The sequence below is a fragment of the Silene latifolia genome, chromosome 2 (assembly GCF_048544455.1).
Source record: "Silene latifolia isolate original U9 population chromosome 2, ASM4854445v1, whole genome shotgun sequence".
NCBI lineage: Eukaryota > Viridiplantae > Streptophyta > Magnoliopsida > Caryophyllales > Caryophyllaceae > Silene > Silene latifolia.
Window position 1 is genome coordinate 58620303 of NC_133527.1, and position 16420 is coordinate 58636722.

The 16420-nt window shown below is 35.0% G+C and overlaps 1 protein-coding gene across 1 annotated transcript; it reads right to left on the reverse strand.

Annotated features, from left to right (window-relative positions):
* Positions 1-6165: 6165 nt before the first annotated feature.
* On the reverse strand, positions 6166-16131 carry LOC141640842 (uncharacterized). Its single transcript, XM_074449521.1, has 5 exons — positions 15899-16131; positions 7526-7673; positions 6975-7424; positions 6524-6874; positions 6166-6459 (listed from the first exon to the last, which is right to left on the reverse strand). The coding sequence occupies exons 1-5, from the start codon at positions 16129-16131 to the stop codon at positions 6166-6168; spliced, it is 1476 nt and encodes a 491-aa protein (XP_074305622.1).
* Between the last annotated feature and the right edge of the window lie 289 nt (positions 16132-16420).

Consider the following 16420-nt stretch of genomic DNA (forward strand, 5'->3'; position numbering starts at 1 on the left):
TTGATGGGACATTAAAAGGAGCCTAGTCTTCCAAGGTCATACAATAACAAATGACATTATAATGTAAGGTTGTAAACTTACTCAGTTATCATCTTTACAAATTTCTCAGTGGGACTATGTCCGCAAGAGTCAATCCAGTACACTATGCTTTTTGTCATATTGATTGCCGTTACCGGCCAATGCTTGCTATGAAATATTGAAAATTGAAAATTGAAGTGTTAGTTCATATACATGCATGTAAGCGTGTTAATAAATGAATAGAATCGTGATTCATTATAATAAAGTACTATACATAAAAATTCTTATTGTATGGGGCAAACCATAGGCTTTTGGGCATCCTCAACCGTTGAGCAATTTTATCGATGTGTTCTCCGTATGTGTATCCAATCTCCTTTTGAGAGAACAATTCAGGTGACAAGAATCTGTAGTCACGAGAAACATAGTTCCCCTTAGCGATGTGTGTACACAGGTACCTATTACGTCAAATGGAACGAAGAATCTTATTTTCATTGATGATTTAAATAAACATCACTATTGGTAAAACCAAATGACAAGTTTTAATAATGAACTTACTTCATCCAAATTACAAGGTGCATAGCATCTAACTCGTCAAGGCCGAGAAACCGTCACAGTGATTCCCCATCCATCATAACAATTGTACCTTCGCCCATAACATCCTCTTCGATCTCAATCATGACTACATCCCCGGTAGCTGCCTTCCTTTCACCCAGCTGGTGCAAAGCTACGAGCGTTGGAGTATTCAATTTTTGCTTATAATCATCGCTCTGATATTTAGCTTTAAGAGGAACAACAGGGTTGTGTGCAGCAAAAGTATGGCTTATAATGTACGTCGTCTGATTTAACCTCGGTCTACAATTTAGGAAAAAAAATATATACAATACACGAGACGTCATATATAATTTAATTAACAAAAAAAAAAGGAAAAACTCACAATCTATTTTTCAAATTATTACTACCACTTGAATTTTGGGTGGAGAGGCAATCGAATAAGTGACTTTGGGTGTTGACGTAGTAGTCCTAATTTCAGCCATAAGTGGCTTCGTGTAACTCCTGCAAATGTAAAAATTGAAATACTTACAGATAAGGTTACCCTAATAAATTTAATGGCATTCATTATATAAAATGCGTTCGCTTTAGCATAACTACCCCGAAAATATCAACACTAATGAATGCTTCAGGCCATTGCACAATAGAACCCACGACATCTTGCAAACGCCAATTATCACTAAGTGATACTATTAGAGTACCATACTGCTCCAGATATAAGTCGGTCAATTCCACTTCCCTCCGTTTCTGACGGAGGGCAATGCCTTCAACCTCAACTTCTTGAATATGGTCGTAATAGAACGGTGCACCCCTAGCAACAACAATTTTGTCAAATGCTACTGCAGGGGCATTCTAGTAAAGAACACAAGGCTTCTTCCAAACGCCCTTCACATTTTTAATTAATTAGTATATATACATGGACTACTTTAATTAATAAATTTAATTAATTAGTATATATACAACAATTATAAACTAGTCGTAGTAGCTAATACCTCGTCAAAAGCCGGATTTGGAGATGATAAGAACGTGTCATCATCAACTACCACCACCTCCTCTCTCACGACCTTCATGACTTCCTCAGTTCGCATGCCCGCTTTTTTCTTCTCCTCCCCTGCTTCTTTTATGACTTGCCAAACCATAACCAACTCTTCTTCAGATGGCTTATACCCCATTTCTACTATTCTGAGTATCAACCTGGCCATTGTTTGTAGCTGTGTAGTAGAAATAAATATGATTAAAATAAGTAGTATAATTTCAGCATATATATATATATATATATATATATATATATATATATATATATATATATATATATACTATGTTGAATAAAATACAGTATTAATAGACCCTATTATGACCACTCATTGTCCTTCGAGTAGTTTTCTAAAAATACTTAGTGATACCAACATGCGTCGATACCTCACTCACACAACCTGAATGCTCTTCTTTGCCGATTACCCTAGCAAGAATGTCATCACGTCCTTGAGGCTTCCATTTTCCTTCCTCTACCTCATTCTCATAGATCCTCTACATACACAAAAAACCATAATGCAACTTAATTTTATTTAAACTCACAATTATATAACCGACCACCAGTGGTAGGAGTGACATATTTATTCAAACTTACAATTTTCTATTTGATGGCCTTATCATATGGAAATTCAAACTTTCCATTATTAGGAGTATGATCGGCAACCCAAGCGTTGTGACGATTGACAGTTCCAAGCTTTGGCTTCTATTCATTCATCACATTGATATCCTCTCAAAATATGTATGATTATCGTAAATATATATATATATATATATATATATATATATATATATATATATATATATATATATATATATGTTTTCGGCTCACACCTCATTCCCCTTTGCCACGTCATCCTCGGTTCGTATGCCCGCTTTTTCCTTCTCCTCCCCTACTTCCTTTATGACTTGCCGAACCATAACCAACTCTTCTTCAGATGGCTTATCCCCCATTTCCACCATTCTGAGTATCAACCTGGCCATTGTTTGTAGCTGTGTAGTAGAAATGAATATAATTAAAATAAGTAGTATAATTTCAAAGATATATATATATATATATATATATATATATATATATATATATATATATATATATATACTATTTTGAATAAAATATAGTATTAATATACCCTATCATGACCACTCATTGTCCTTCCAGTAGTTCTCCCAAAATACTTAGCGATACCAACATGCGTCGATACCCCACTCACACAACCTGGATGCTCTACTTTTCCGATTACCCTAGCAAGAATGTCACCACGTCCTTGAGGCTTCAATTTTCCTTCCTCTACCTCCTTCTCATAGATCCTCTACATACACAAAAAACCATTATGCAACTGAATTTTATTTAAACTCACAATTATATAACCGAGCACCAGTGGTAGAAGTGACATATTTATTCTAACTTACAATTTTCTTTTTGATGGCCTTATCATATGGAGATTCTAACTTTCCTTTCTTAGGAGTATGACCGGCAACTCAAGCGTCATGACGATTGACAGTTCCAAGCTTTGACTTCTATTCATTCATCACATTGATATCCTTTCAAAATATGTATGATTATTAGTATGATAGTTTAATTTAGTCATAAAATTAAATCGGATCTTATGCATGCAAAACTATAACAAAGTATAAGGAGAAAATCAATTCTTACATTGAGTATTTCGGATAAATGGGCACTAGTAAGTTCACTACGTGTCTCATTGTAATTCGATTAAATAAGATATGGTCTAAGTAATCGAATTGTTTTATTACTTAGATTGAATTATTGTTTACGAAACAATTAAAGCAGAATGAATAATTTATTATAAATACAAGTTTTTGTAATTTATAATTCGATAAACCATTTTGGTACAAGTAATCAAGAATTACTAGTTAAATTTTGTATGTGACATATTTTATAAATATGTTGATTTTTCTTTTTTTTGGTGAAAATGTAAGCCATTATATTAAACAAACCACCAACAATTACAACATTCCTTGAGACTAGGCTAATCTCCTAATCAAGCTAGAATGTTTATCTTGCCCCTGTTTACTGACAATATTTCGAATATGGATACAAATCTCTTTCCTAATACATTTAACTAAACCTCCAGGATGAACAAGGCTACCTTCATGTAAGCATCGATTCCTTGCCTCCCATATGTGATAAATCAACCCGCAAATGGCCGCCCCAACAATCCTCTTGAACAATAGTGACCTGAATCTCCTTGTACTCCACCATCTAGCAGTATCCTGACACGGGATATCCACCCCCAACCAAACAGAAACCAGATGCACACACCTTGTACTAAACTCACAATCAAAAAACAAATGATAGTGACATTCATTCACCTGTTCACATAAAAGACATGAAGGAGGTACAGGAATAGATCGTTTGAGCAACCTATCTCGAGTCAGTAGCCTACTTTGTACTCCAAGCCATGCTATAAAGCTATGCTTACTCAATGCAATCCTCGTCCAAACTAGATGATGCCAAGTTACATCATTCACCTCAGGTAGCAGCCAATTATACCCTGCCTGCACAGAGTATGGTTTTCCTTGACTTATCCACCCATCATCACAGTACCCTCCTTGTAGCCTATCCTTTACTCCACACAATATTTTCCATGCCCAGCTAGCAGAAAGAGAAGGTTAATAAAGTCTCCAATCTTGCCCTTTCATATAAATGGCATTAATCCACTTAACCCAGAGGTGATACTTTTTAGAAGCAATCCACCAAATATACTTCCCAATTGCTGCAATGTTCCACAGTTGAGAATTTAGAAGGCCCACTCCACCATACTTTTTTGGCAAACAAACTTTCTCCCACAGCACAAAGGGAGCTTTATCATAATGTTCAGTGCCTTGCCAAAGGTAATTCCTGCACACTGCATCAATATTTTTGAGGACAATTTTTGGGAGCACAAAAATCCTAGCCCAGTAATTATGAAGGTGAGATAGCACAGATTGTTCCAATACTAGCCTACCCCCATAAGAGTGTTTCCTCGCACCCAAGGCCCTAATTCTCCCAAAAATCTTCTCTATAAGTATAGCACAATCTAGAACAGAAAGCTTCTTGGAAGTTATAGGCACTCCCAAGTATCTAAAAGGAAGACTGGCTATACTCATTCCAGTGCTGTCCAAAATAGCTACTTTGGTAATCTCATTCACCCCGTTCATGTAAATATTAGATTTATTGACATTCATTTGAAGCCCAGTAGCTTTAGAAAACAGATCAAAAGCTTCAAGAAGGATTGAGACAGCCTGTTTACTCCCATGACAGAACAGAAGAAGGTCATCCGCAAAACAAAGATGAGTCAACTTGATCCTCCCACACAGAGAATGAAATTTAAACCCTGGCCTCTCTTGATAAACAACAAGTAATTTGCTAAGATAATCCATACACAAAGTAAAAAGCAAAGGTGACATTGGATCACCTTGCCTTAACCCTCTTTTTCCTTTAAAATAGCCAAACGTATCACCATTAAGAGCAATGGAGAAGGAAGTGGTAGTAACACACTCCATCACCCTATCAATAAATCTGGCAGGGAAACCCAAATAAAACATCATGCCCCTTACAAACTCCCATTCCACAGAATCGTATGCTTTTTGCAAATCAATTTTCATCATAGCCCTAGGTGAGCAAGTCTTCCTACCATACAATTTAACCAAGTCTTGGCAAATTAATATGTTTTCGACTATATCTCTCCCCTTCACAAAAGCACTCTGATTACTACTCACAATATCAGGTAGAACACAACTCAACCTATTACAAAGCATCTTGGTAATACATTTGTACACCACATTGCAGCACGCAATTGGTCGAAACTGAGTAACCAAAGTGGGCATTTCCACCTTAGGAACTAAGGCCAGAATAGTGTGATTTACCTGTTTCAATAACATCCCATGATCAAAAAAATCCATTACAGCTCTAGTAACAGCATCCCCAGTCACCTCCCAGAAATCTTTAAAGAATTTGCTGGAGAATCCATCTGGACCCGCAGCTTTAGTTCCTGGTATGGACATCATAGCAGCCTTAATTTCATCAGGAGTTACATGTTTGAGCAGAATAGAGAGATGAGCCTCCTGTACTACTCTCCCCCTTTGTATCACTTGAGCATCCACCTGTGTAACCTCTTGAGAAGATCCCAACAAATCCTTATAATATTGTTCAAATGCCTTGTTAATAGCATCAGGCTCATCATGGAGAACATTCTGATTATCAGTAATTTGGAACACCTTGTTAATGGCTCTCCTTATTTTAATAGCAGCATGAAAGTAAGCTGTATTATCATCCCCCTCCTCAATCCACTGCATATTTGCCTTTTGACTCAGTAATTGTTGCTTTGCTTTTAGCAATTTAGCAACCTCCTTAGCAGCCAGTCTCTCAGTTTCACACACCATACTATCTAAAGGCTTCTTGTGCATCTCCTCTTGCGTACATAACAAAGCTTTTTGAGCAACATTGTTTGTATTTTCAATGTTTTGAAACCCCACCTTATTCAATTCCTTCAATGGATACTTTAACATCTTCAATTTAGTAGCCAGTTGGAACATAGGTGTCCCCCTAATCCCTACATTCCAAGTCTATGCCACAACCTCCTTAAACTGCTCATCCAAAGACCACATATTAAAATATTTAAATGGTCTAGGCTTCTTCCTCATCTGTTCCTTCAGACTAATGATACAGGGTGAATGATCATATAGCTCCTCAAGCAAGAAGTTAGCCAGACAATCATCATACTCCAAACACCAATCAACATTCCCCATAACCCTATCAATCCTGCTAAATACCCTGGAACCCACCTCTTGCTTATTATTCCAACTAAAGAAAGCTCCAATGGTTTTCACAGTTTGAAGGCCACAAGAATGACTAGTTTCCTGAAACTTTTTTAATTTCAGCCCAACTAATATCAGAACCAATCCTCTCATCTGGGTACATTACATTGTTAAGATCACCCAAGACAATCCAAGGCTTAGGACCCCTCTGAGCATATCTCAGCAATGCTGCCCATAAAGCACCTCTCTCCACAAGTTTATTAAAACCATACACAAGAGTGGCATTAAACTTACCACCACTAACATTATCCATAACTTCAGCAAATATGGTTTGAGGAGTAGTCTCAATCACATTCACAGTAAACAGATTAGGATTCCACAGCAACCATATCCTACCTCCTCTATGACAAGAATTATTAGTGAAAATAGACCACTCCTTACAAATATTATTATGAACTTTATTCCAATTACTACATTTAACCCTCGTCTCAAGAAGACCAAACAACCCAACATTATTCTGGTAAAGGAACCATTTAATATCCTTTTGTTTAATTAGGCTGTTTAATCCCCTAACATTCCAAAAACCCAGATTAACCATGATCCATAGTAGTGGTCACAGTCCCCTTCCCATCCGATTTTCTCATAGACATCTGTATAGCAGAATTTAAGGCATCCATAAAAGTGAAACTAGGACCCTTAGAAGTACTAGGCTCATCCGGGCCATTCCTAGCAAACCTAGATAAGATTCTAGCAGGAGTAGGGAAAGTAGCCTTCTTCACCTGAGGCATGACAGGAGTAAAGACAGGGCTCATAACAGGTACCCTCACTGCAGTCTTCCCTTTATCCTTGCCTCCAACAGGTGGTCTAGCTACTGGGTGCTGAACAGCAGGCACAACCATAGGTTGGGGCATGACAGGCTTTTTGGCCACAGGTTTCTGAGCCACTAGCTTCCACACCTTCCTCGGAATATCCTTCCTCAGATCAACCTTACATTGCTCCTGAGAATGACCTATCCCATTACATTTACCACATGAAATCGGGAGCCATTCATATTCAACATTAACACTCTGTTGCCATATTCATCCACAAATTCAAGAAGTTTAAGGAATTCCTGGTTCATCTCCACCTCAATGAGTACACGAGGAAAACTCAGAAAATTCCTATTAACAGTGTTGTCATCACATTTGATCACTTTACCCACACCAATTCCAATCTTCCTCAGACTGTCCATACCCCAGTATTTAATATCCAAACCCTGGAGTTTGACCCAGATAGGAATAATCTTCACATTCTCCTTAACCAAACAAGCATCCGCCCTTCATTCATTGACAATAACAGGTTTACTATCAAACATTAAAGGACCTTAAGAAAGAGATTGTTGCTGATGTTCTTTAGAAGTAAACCGAACAATAAAAATCCCATTCATCATAAATGAGATTTTATCAATTGAAAAACCACTTCAGACACGTTTAATAAAACCGTTAACCACCGTCCAAGGCGGTCGTGCACCAAGAATATATTTCCGGGTAACAAACATTATCCAGAATTTCTTTTAGATTCGAACCCATAGCTATAGATATTTTTTTAGTTATGTTATTTTAGGGGTCTGCCCCAAGAAAACCTAAAAAAAAATAGAAATAAATCAAGAAAAATGAAATCCAGATTATAGATTATAATAATATAAAAAGCAATAGACAGCCGTCGACCAAAAATCAATCTCACCTGCAACATCCTCCACCGTTATCTGAGGCTTCCGTGAGCTTGATTGAGACTGACCAACTGTTTCCCCAATTTCTTTCCCAGTACGTCTGACCTCCGACCAATTTTCCTCTTCATGATCAGATTCTACAGTAAAAGGTTGTAGATCGTTTATCGCCGATGAAATAATCGTTTTTTTTTTGTGTTTTTGAGAATTAAATTTAGGATTATTATTATGTTTTTTAGGACGAGCCATTGCTGCGTAACCCTAGAAAACCCGAATTACAGAGAGTTTATCTCTCTATAATCTCTTAATATGTTGATTTTTAATATGTTAAATATACACTATAGTATAATATATCATGTAACATGTGACACATGACAAAATTGCCAAATGACGAAATAAAATGGATTCTCCATTTTATGTATGTACCGAAAATAAGGGAGGGAGGATTAGAATTTATAAGTTTTTTCTTTTTTCATGTGCTTAATCGAATTAAGTACTTTGAAACGTTAAATCATTTTGGTAATTAGATTTGTTATAAATCGTAATTGACCCAATTAAATCAATCACTTCAATGAAAGTTTTATGACTAAACGATTGAATTGAAGAGTAGTCTTCGCAAGATTCAACTTTGCTTCTCTAAGCAAAGATTCTTTGAAAATGAGTGGGAGCATTCTCTTAATTGTTAAGGAAAGGACGAGGTTCAAGAAGTAAAACTAGAATGGAATTGATACAAGGTAATGAAAAAAGTAAAGTTTTTGAGAATAAAGATACTAAACCTATCAATCCCAACTGATGAAGTTTCCATTTTGGAAGTGTTGGACACTAGAAAGGAAACTACCCCAAATTATTGAAGAACAAGCAAATTAGTTGTGGGACATCTAATGAAACTTTCTTCTACAAATATTTGATTTACATAAATTTTGTTAGTACTACTTCGTCAATATTAGAAACAGGTGGTGGTTTTCATCATTGTATTCGATACATAAGATGATTATAATATGACGACTAGCATCAAATAATGTCGCGAGATAGAGTCATTGTGTACTCAATCTAGTTTTTGGGTTTAAAGTTGTACTTAATTATGACTATTAAGTGCATAAACTCTAAATAAGAATATAATCTTGTTAAGATACAAAAGAGGTTTCAATTTTGTGACCCTTTACACCACGATTTGATGTATGGCTAACCCATTATCAAGGTGATTATATTCTAAACCAAACTAGAATGATATATATCATGTAGATAATGCAAGACTCAAATTGGTAACCCAAGATTAAACTTTAAATTCTGGAATGATGAACGCAAAGAGTTAGCGAGTACTCTTGGAACCATTAGATTGTTAATCTTATGGTATATGCGTATCTTGTATTCAAAGCAAGGTGTCTCGTACCTTTGGTTGAAAAGGAGATTGAGGTTGTAAATCATTGATCTAGAATACGTTGATCATTTTCTTTTACCAACGATTTAAGTTGACACTAATGTGTTCACTTAATAAGGTAAAAAGAGAAATCTTTGAAGAAGTTCAAAGAGTTCCAGGAATCACGATTTAGTCGTGATGGGATTATCTAAGTGAAAACTTTAATTTAAGCCAAAGGAAATGTGATATAGTATCACAAGTTAATCTCTCTTAGCACGCATTATGGGATAATGTGTGGTTAGATAAAGAAATCAAACGTTATTCGATATGGTTTGGACTTTAATCAAGTTACTTTGAGTTATTTGATCCTTTTGGGGATTTTATCATATTGTCTAAATTATTTTTCTACTAAATCTAAAACGATCCATATGAGATATGAAATGGAAGGGTACCATGCTTATAAGTTTTCACAAGAAACAAATGCTCATTTTTCCTTATAAAAATCACAAGTATAACAGGTTTATGGCTCGTAAAACTGTCTTTCTAGAATACAAGTTTATTTCTAGAAGACAGAGTGGGAAAAAATATTCAAGAGCCACAAAAGAATTGTGTCAAAAATTATATGTCACTACATAAAGTTGTTTCTTCGAAACCTAGGAGGTTGAACTCATCACTTGTTGAAGATGATGAATTCATGTTACTTTTAAGAAAGTAAAAAGCTTACAACTTACAAAGAAATTGTTTGATTCAAGTTACTTCTGGAAAGTAATGAACATATGACTTACATGAGAGTGTTTAAGTCACAACTCAATACAAGGCTTAGAGCCATAAAAATCCGAAATAAATTCCAAATGGAATTATTAGATTTTAAAGCTTGATTGGTTGCAAAGGGTTTTTGCACTAGTTAAAATGCTTGAGTATATTCGGATCTTCTTAGGGATTGTATTTCATCATGATGAGATATATTGCGAGTAAATCTAAAACCCACTTATTCAAAGAAGAAATGTATTCGATACATATTATGGGTTTTGTAGATTCTTACAATCCTAAGACAATGTGCAACTTAAGAGATGGTCTTAAGTAGGGCATCTATTAGTTGGAATCAATGATTTGATCATGTTATAAAACTTTTCTCGATGGGTCGAGAAGTTGTGTTTATACAAGAAATTTAATGGGAATTACAGATATATTATTAGTCTCATATGTGGATGACATATTGATCATTGTGAATGATTTGAGACTTTTGGAGTATTATAATACATCTTTAATATCCGGATTTATGGGGATCAATCCACATGATATTAGCGTCAAATAAGAAGTCTTATGTTGATAAGATTCATGACTAGTTTAATTGAGTTGAACATATTTGATTGATTCCATTTGCATCCGCTGCCGGATCAATTAAACGAGTAATGATGTATAACACTTCATATACTTTGAGTATGATGAATTGTTTCAAAATCAAATTTAAGTAATAGTTACCAAATAGCCATATAGATTATTCTTAAGTGCTTGAAGAAGCATTAAGGATGCAAAGTTAAGTGTTTTTTATGCAATTCACAAATTTGTGTAAGGGCTTACACTAATGACTGTTGAGATTGCATAAGGTTTCGGACAAAACCCATATTCAAAACACCTAAAGATGGTTAAAGAACCATTGTGGCTATGTTATTTAAGAAATGGATTTGTTAGAATCGTTCTAGGCAATAAAGAACAATGAGAGATGCTTACAACGGAAATTGAGTACTCTTGCAATCATGAGATGTGCGAGAGGGATGGGTCCCGTACACTGTGAAAACAGTGGGAGCTATTCTAAGTCTAGAGACCTTATGTCTAGATTGGATCTAGACACGTACTCAGAAAGTTTTGTAATGCAAATGTATACATTACAAAGGAAAACAAGTATGTAGTAAGGTTAAGTAAGGTACAAGAAGTTGATAAAACCTACTAACCAAGGCCTACTCATATGCTTAACATGATGAGTCATGTCATTTCAATTGGATTGAGATGAACAACTACATTCAAGATCAAATTGGATTATAGAATATGAAGTAGTAATCAGGTATTGACTATTCATATATGATAGTCGCATTTATCGTTCGAGTTTTTACTTTAAAAAAAACTCTTTTATTACTTTGTCATATTCAAATGGGTTGTGGAGACAAGATTGAACCCCATTAAAGTGAACTAAATTGACATAGTAATCGCCCATAGTCACTTGTATGAGGTGACGTCTCGAAGTGACTAGAGTGTCATGCGATTGATGGCAAGTTCAAGTGTCATAGAGTCATATGAGATGACTAGTCGATCACATAGGCAGACTGTTAGGAACAATTTGTCGGGCCTAATGACCGCTTATAGAGTTCTGGCAAATTCATATAGCCTAGTCGTGGCAAGAGCTACTATAATATTCTAATAAGTCGATTCTTTTGACTAAAGACTGTTCGCCCAAGGTGGCACAATTTCAGAGTAACTTTGATTTATGTTCCTACGACCTTCGTAAATGGGGTTAAAGAGCTTATTTTGGGTTATGATGAGCTGTGGCTAGTCGAAGGGAATAGTGCGATAGGAATTGTCCACCCCTTGTCAGGGTTAAAACAATATCTCAGGGCCACTCGAGGAGTAATGAACTGGAAATGCGTGGCCACGCTCGGAAGGTATCTATGGTAGATAATTCCGGTCAATCAGTTATTCTCCAGATCGAGGAAACCACTCTCGATGTGATCACTTGCAAGTACGACCCGAAAGACACCTTGTATTGAGTGGAAGATAGTAATAGGACAAGAGAATTGGTGACGCACACTTGTCGAGGACAAGTGGGAGATTGTTAGCGTAAGTGTCCCCGACAATAATGCGATCACAATTGTCGATCATGATGATCACATATTTAAATCTCATATTTAAGAATGCATGAGGGAAAGTAATATTTTACGGTCAACTGGTCCACACATATCGGTAATGATTGGCTGACTAGAGTTTGACATTACTGTCGTGTGACGGTGGTGATCAGTTGATACCCTGAGGTCATACCTATAGGGTAATACTCTTAATTGATCATTTAATTAATCGTATGCCGATACGAGTTAATTAAATTGCTTAAAATTGACGGATGATTTTGTGAGTAAAAATAACGTGTCTCAATGTAATTCGATTAAATAAGATATGGTCTAAGTAATCGAATTATTTTATTACTTAGATTGAATTACTGTTTACGAAACAATTGAAGCAGAATGAATAATTTATTATAAATACAAGTTGTTGTAATTTATAATTCGATAAACCATTTTGGTACAAGTAATCAAGAATTACTAGTTAACTTTTGTATGTGACATATTTTATTAATATGTTGATTTTTAATATGTTAAAAATACACTATAGTGTAACATGTCATGTAACATGTGACACATGACAAAATTGACAAATGACAAAATAAAATGGATTCTTCATTTTATGTATGTACCGAAAATAAGGGAGGGAGGATTAGAATTTATATTGTGTTGTATATTTTAAATGGAAACACAATGATAACAACCCTACTCATAGTCATGCACACCTAGTCTAATCTTGAGAAGAACAAAGACCATGCATTGGCCTCTAGTCCCCCTCCAACCGGTTTTCTACTAGAAAAATGCAAGGGTTTTTCTTCTATAATTATTCAACTCTACATTTGATAATTTTTCTAGTGTTAGAAAAATACAACAATTCTGTACTTTTTGAGGAAAACTTAGAGAATGAATACACACAAAATCCTCTCCTCTTAACCGAAAAAAGGAGAGAACAAAACTCAACATTTTGTGTCAATTTTAAGTTAAGATTTTAATTAATACTAGATCATATTAATTATAATTATTAAGGGTGTTACTTTGGGTATAATTACTTAGGAGATATTCTCCACTTGAATCTTATTCTACCATCTTTAGAAAGCTCAAGAACTAGTAAGAAGGGGAACTTACTAGTGCCCATATTGCCGAAACACCAAATGTAAGGAACTCGTTTTCTTTACTCTTGTTTATATGTTGCATGCATAAGATCCTTAAGTTTTTATGACTAAAACTTTAAACCAAAATATGTGTTATTTAAAATATGATTTCTAACAAGTGTTATATATATATATATATATATATATATAGAGAGAGAGAGAGAGAGAGTCGGGATTCGGTGAGAACTCCTAAATTTTTGAGGATTGAGGAACAATGCTAATTGTTGGATTAGAATAATCAATGCTGTGTTACACCAAATCAATACCTCAAAAATAATAACAGCCCAACCAATTTAGACTAAGCAAACACCCCCTCTCTCTTAAACCATCTCCCTCTCTAAAATCTGGAGAAAATGAAAATGAAGAACGAACATCATTTTCGAATCTCCAGGCGACTTCCAATCAGTGATTAATAATTTCAGGTATGATATCTTTCATTAAAACTAGTTAATTCGACTTCTAATTTTTAAAAGTTAAGCATAATTAGAGTTAAGATTGCAACATCGCATTTACATTTTCATGTTTCGGCCTATTCGTTAATAAGAATCGTGATCTTTTATGTCATTGATCTAGTTTATTTACATCTCTAATCTATTAGCAGTAATATGCCCTCTTTTGATTTTTCAAACTAATTAATTTCATGTTAATTTCTATAATTGGATCTTTTCCCTAAAATTCAGAGGATTTGTGTTATGTTTTAACTTAATAACATCATTAATATGCTATTTTCACCCAATTCCACTTGTTTTTAGCGTTATTGAATAAAAATCGATGTGACAACTGTAAACCGTAGGGTTTACGATTTCAGCAATGAATTCTCTGATCTTTAATGTCATTGATATGAATTCTCAAATATTGTTACCAAAGATGGGGATTTAAAAATCGTTTTTAATTCAATATTATTCTGTATACAGTGTGATATTGTTATATAGACTATATGATATTGTTTCTAATGACCCGTGGTATTTATATTTTACTGGTTGTGATATTGTTTCACAGGAACACAAAATTGGGCACTCTATTTAAAATACTTACAACCAGTGATATTGTTTTATACAAAGAGTGATATTGTTTTGTATATAAAATGATATTATTTATAGGCAGATATGAAATTGAATAACAATATGACACAAGGAGTATTGTCTACAACTAAGTGTGATATTTTATATATAAACAATTTTTAGGATCTAATTATTGTATGTTCTTGGTAAAGTGTGATATTCTTTTTAACCTTTTGTGATATTTTTATATACTGGTTGTGATATTGTTTGATAACATCATAAAAGGAGAGGCATTTAAAGTACTTGTGAAATAGTGGTATTGTTTTGTATGAGGTATTATATTATTTCTAATAACGTGTGATATTGTGCTATAGTTATGCCTGGAGCAACAGAAGGTTGTTAGGGAGGTGCTCTTGTCTATGTTTCCACCTGGTGCCCCTGCTCAGGTTTATCCCTCTCTTCTTAATTTTGTGATGTGGAGCCAAGATATGTTGGTGTTGGCATTTGATAAATCTGGGAACTGCAAAGTTGTATTGCCTTTGTGATGCAAAAATCATTTGTTGGAACATTCCATCACTCAACAATGTCTATGAACACAACTAGCGTAGCATATAATCCACTGAAATTGAGCTATTAATTTCCATTAAATACTTGTACATTCTGAGGAAATTCTGGTTTCATATCTACATTTCAGAAAATTATTTCCTTCAACAAAATGGATTGTTGAGTTCAATGCAGCTCTAACTGTGCCTTTCATTAATAAAATTAAGAAGGTGGCTCTAATTTGTTAAAAGTTCAAAACCCGTCATTAGCAGTACAATGGGTTCAACAATATGTCGCCTCGTATGTAGAATGCATTGTCTATATGGCATGGGGGAACAAAGTCCCTCAAAACAACACTCTGTTGTAAGTGATACCATCAATGACAGGAAGAAGGTTTTCATTTTTGCAAGAATACAATGGATGTACAAGGTAGAGACTTCAAATATTACTCGTAATTTGGATGTGCCTTGTGAATTTTGGTGGACTCACGAATATTCATATGTTTAGTTGTGTGAATTTGTCTCATGGATGTCAGGTTATTCTATGCATTATTTTACTTATATTGTGAAACCTATTAGCTCAATTGGAAGAGCATGTGCAATGCACAAGATGTGGGTTCAACTCCCATATAGGTTATATTGTAAAACTACATGATAGTTCAGAAAAACACCCATACGTAAATTTGATTTTCCTTTAGAAATTGTAGTGGTTCTCTTACTTGAGTGTTTTTCCATAGAATAACTAGTGTTATTTCAAAGAATAGCTAGTGTATTTAATTGAATACCCAGTGTTATTATATTGACTAATTCATATTATTTGAAATATTACCTAGTGTAACTCCATTTATAGGATTAGAAACACACCCCTTTGACTTTACGACCGTAACTAGTTAATTGAGTCACACACATTTAAATTATATAGTTACATTATCTCATCTTTGTAGGGTTCGAACCCACGTCTTGTGCAACAGCACATGCTCTCCCTTTTGAGCTGAAAGATGACGAACGAGGGCACTCAATATCTCAACGCGGAGAAACCCATAAGATTGTTGAAGAGTAGCTTCCCAGCCTGCGGCCCACAAGGAAAATAAAGAGAGAGCAAAAGCAGCAACGTCTGACAGCAAATAAGCGACATCAGTCATAATTGCAAGACCGTTGGCCTTAATTCCACCACCAACTTCTACTGACATGAATACAATACCGAGTGTATGGCTATAAAAAGCTTCCTCATAAAAGCTGAACACTCGACATTGTCTTCTGAGCTTGCTCCCGCACTTTTGAATTCAAAGTGAACTTCACCGCAGAACATTTTCCCTCCTGCAACCCCTTTCTTTCCATCAGCATCGTCTATTTGTATTTCCACAATGTGTGTGTCATGAGAATTTTGTACTTCCACCTCAACACAAGTTCAGGATTCAGGATCTACCGCATAAAAGAAATTGTTGTCAATGTCATATAAACTAAGCATTCCAGATATCT

Coding starts and splice junctions, on each gene's coding strand:
- LOC141640842 (XM_074449521.1), bottom strand. CDS start 16,131: ATGTCAGTAGAAGTTGGTGGTGGAATTAAGGCCAACGGTCTTGCAATT. Junction 7,674..15,898: donor CATGTGCTGTTGCACAAGAC/GTGGGTTCGAAC, acceptor CAATGAATGAAG/GGCGGATGCTTGTTTGGTTA. Junction 7,425..7,525: donor TCAAATGTGATGACAACACT/GTTAATAGGAAT, acceptor ATATGGCAACAG/AGTGTTAATGTTGAATATGA.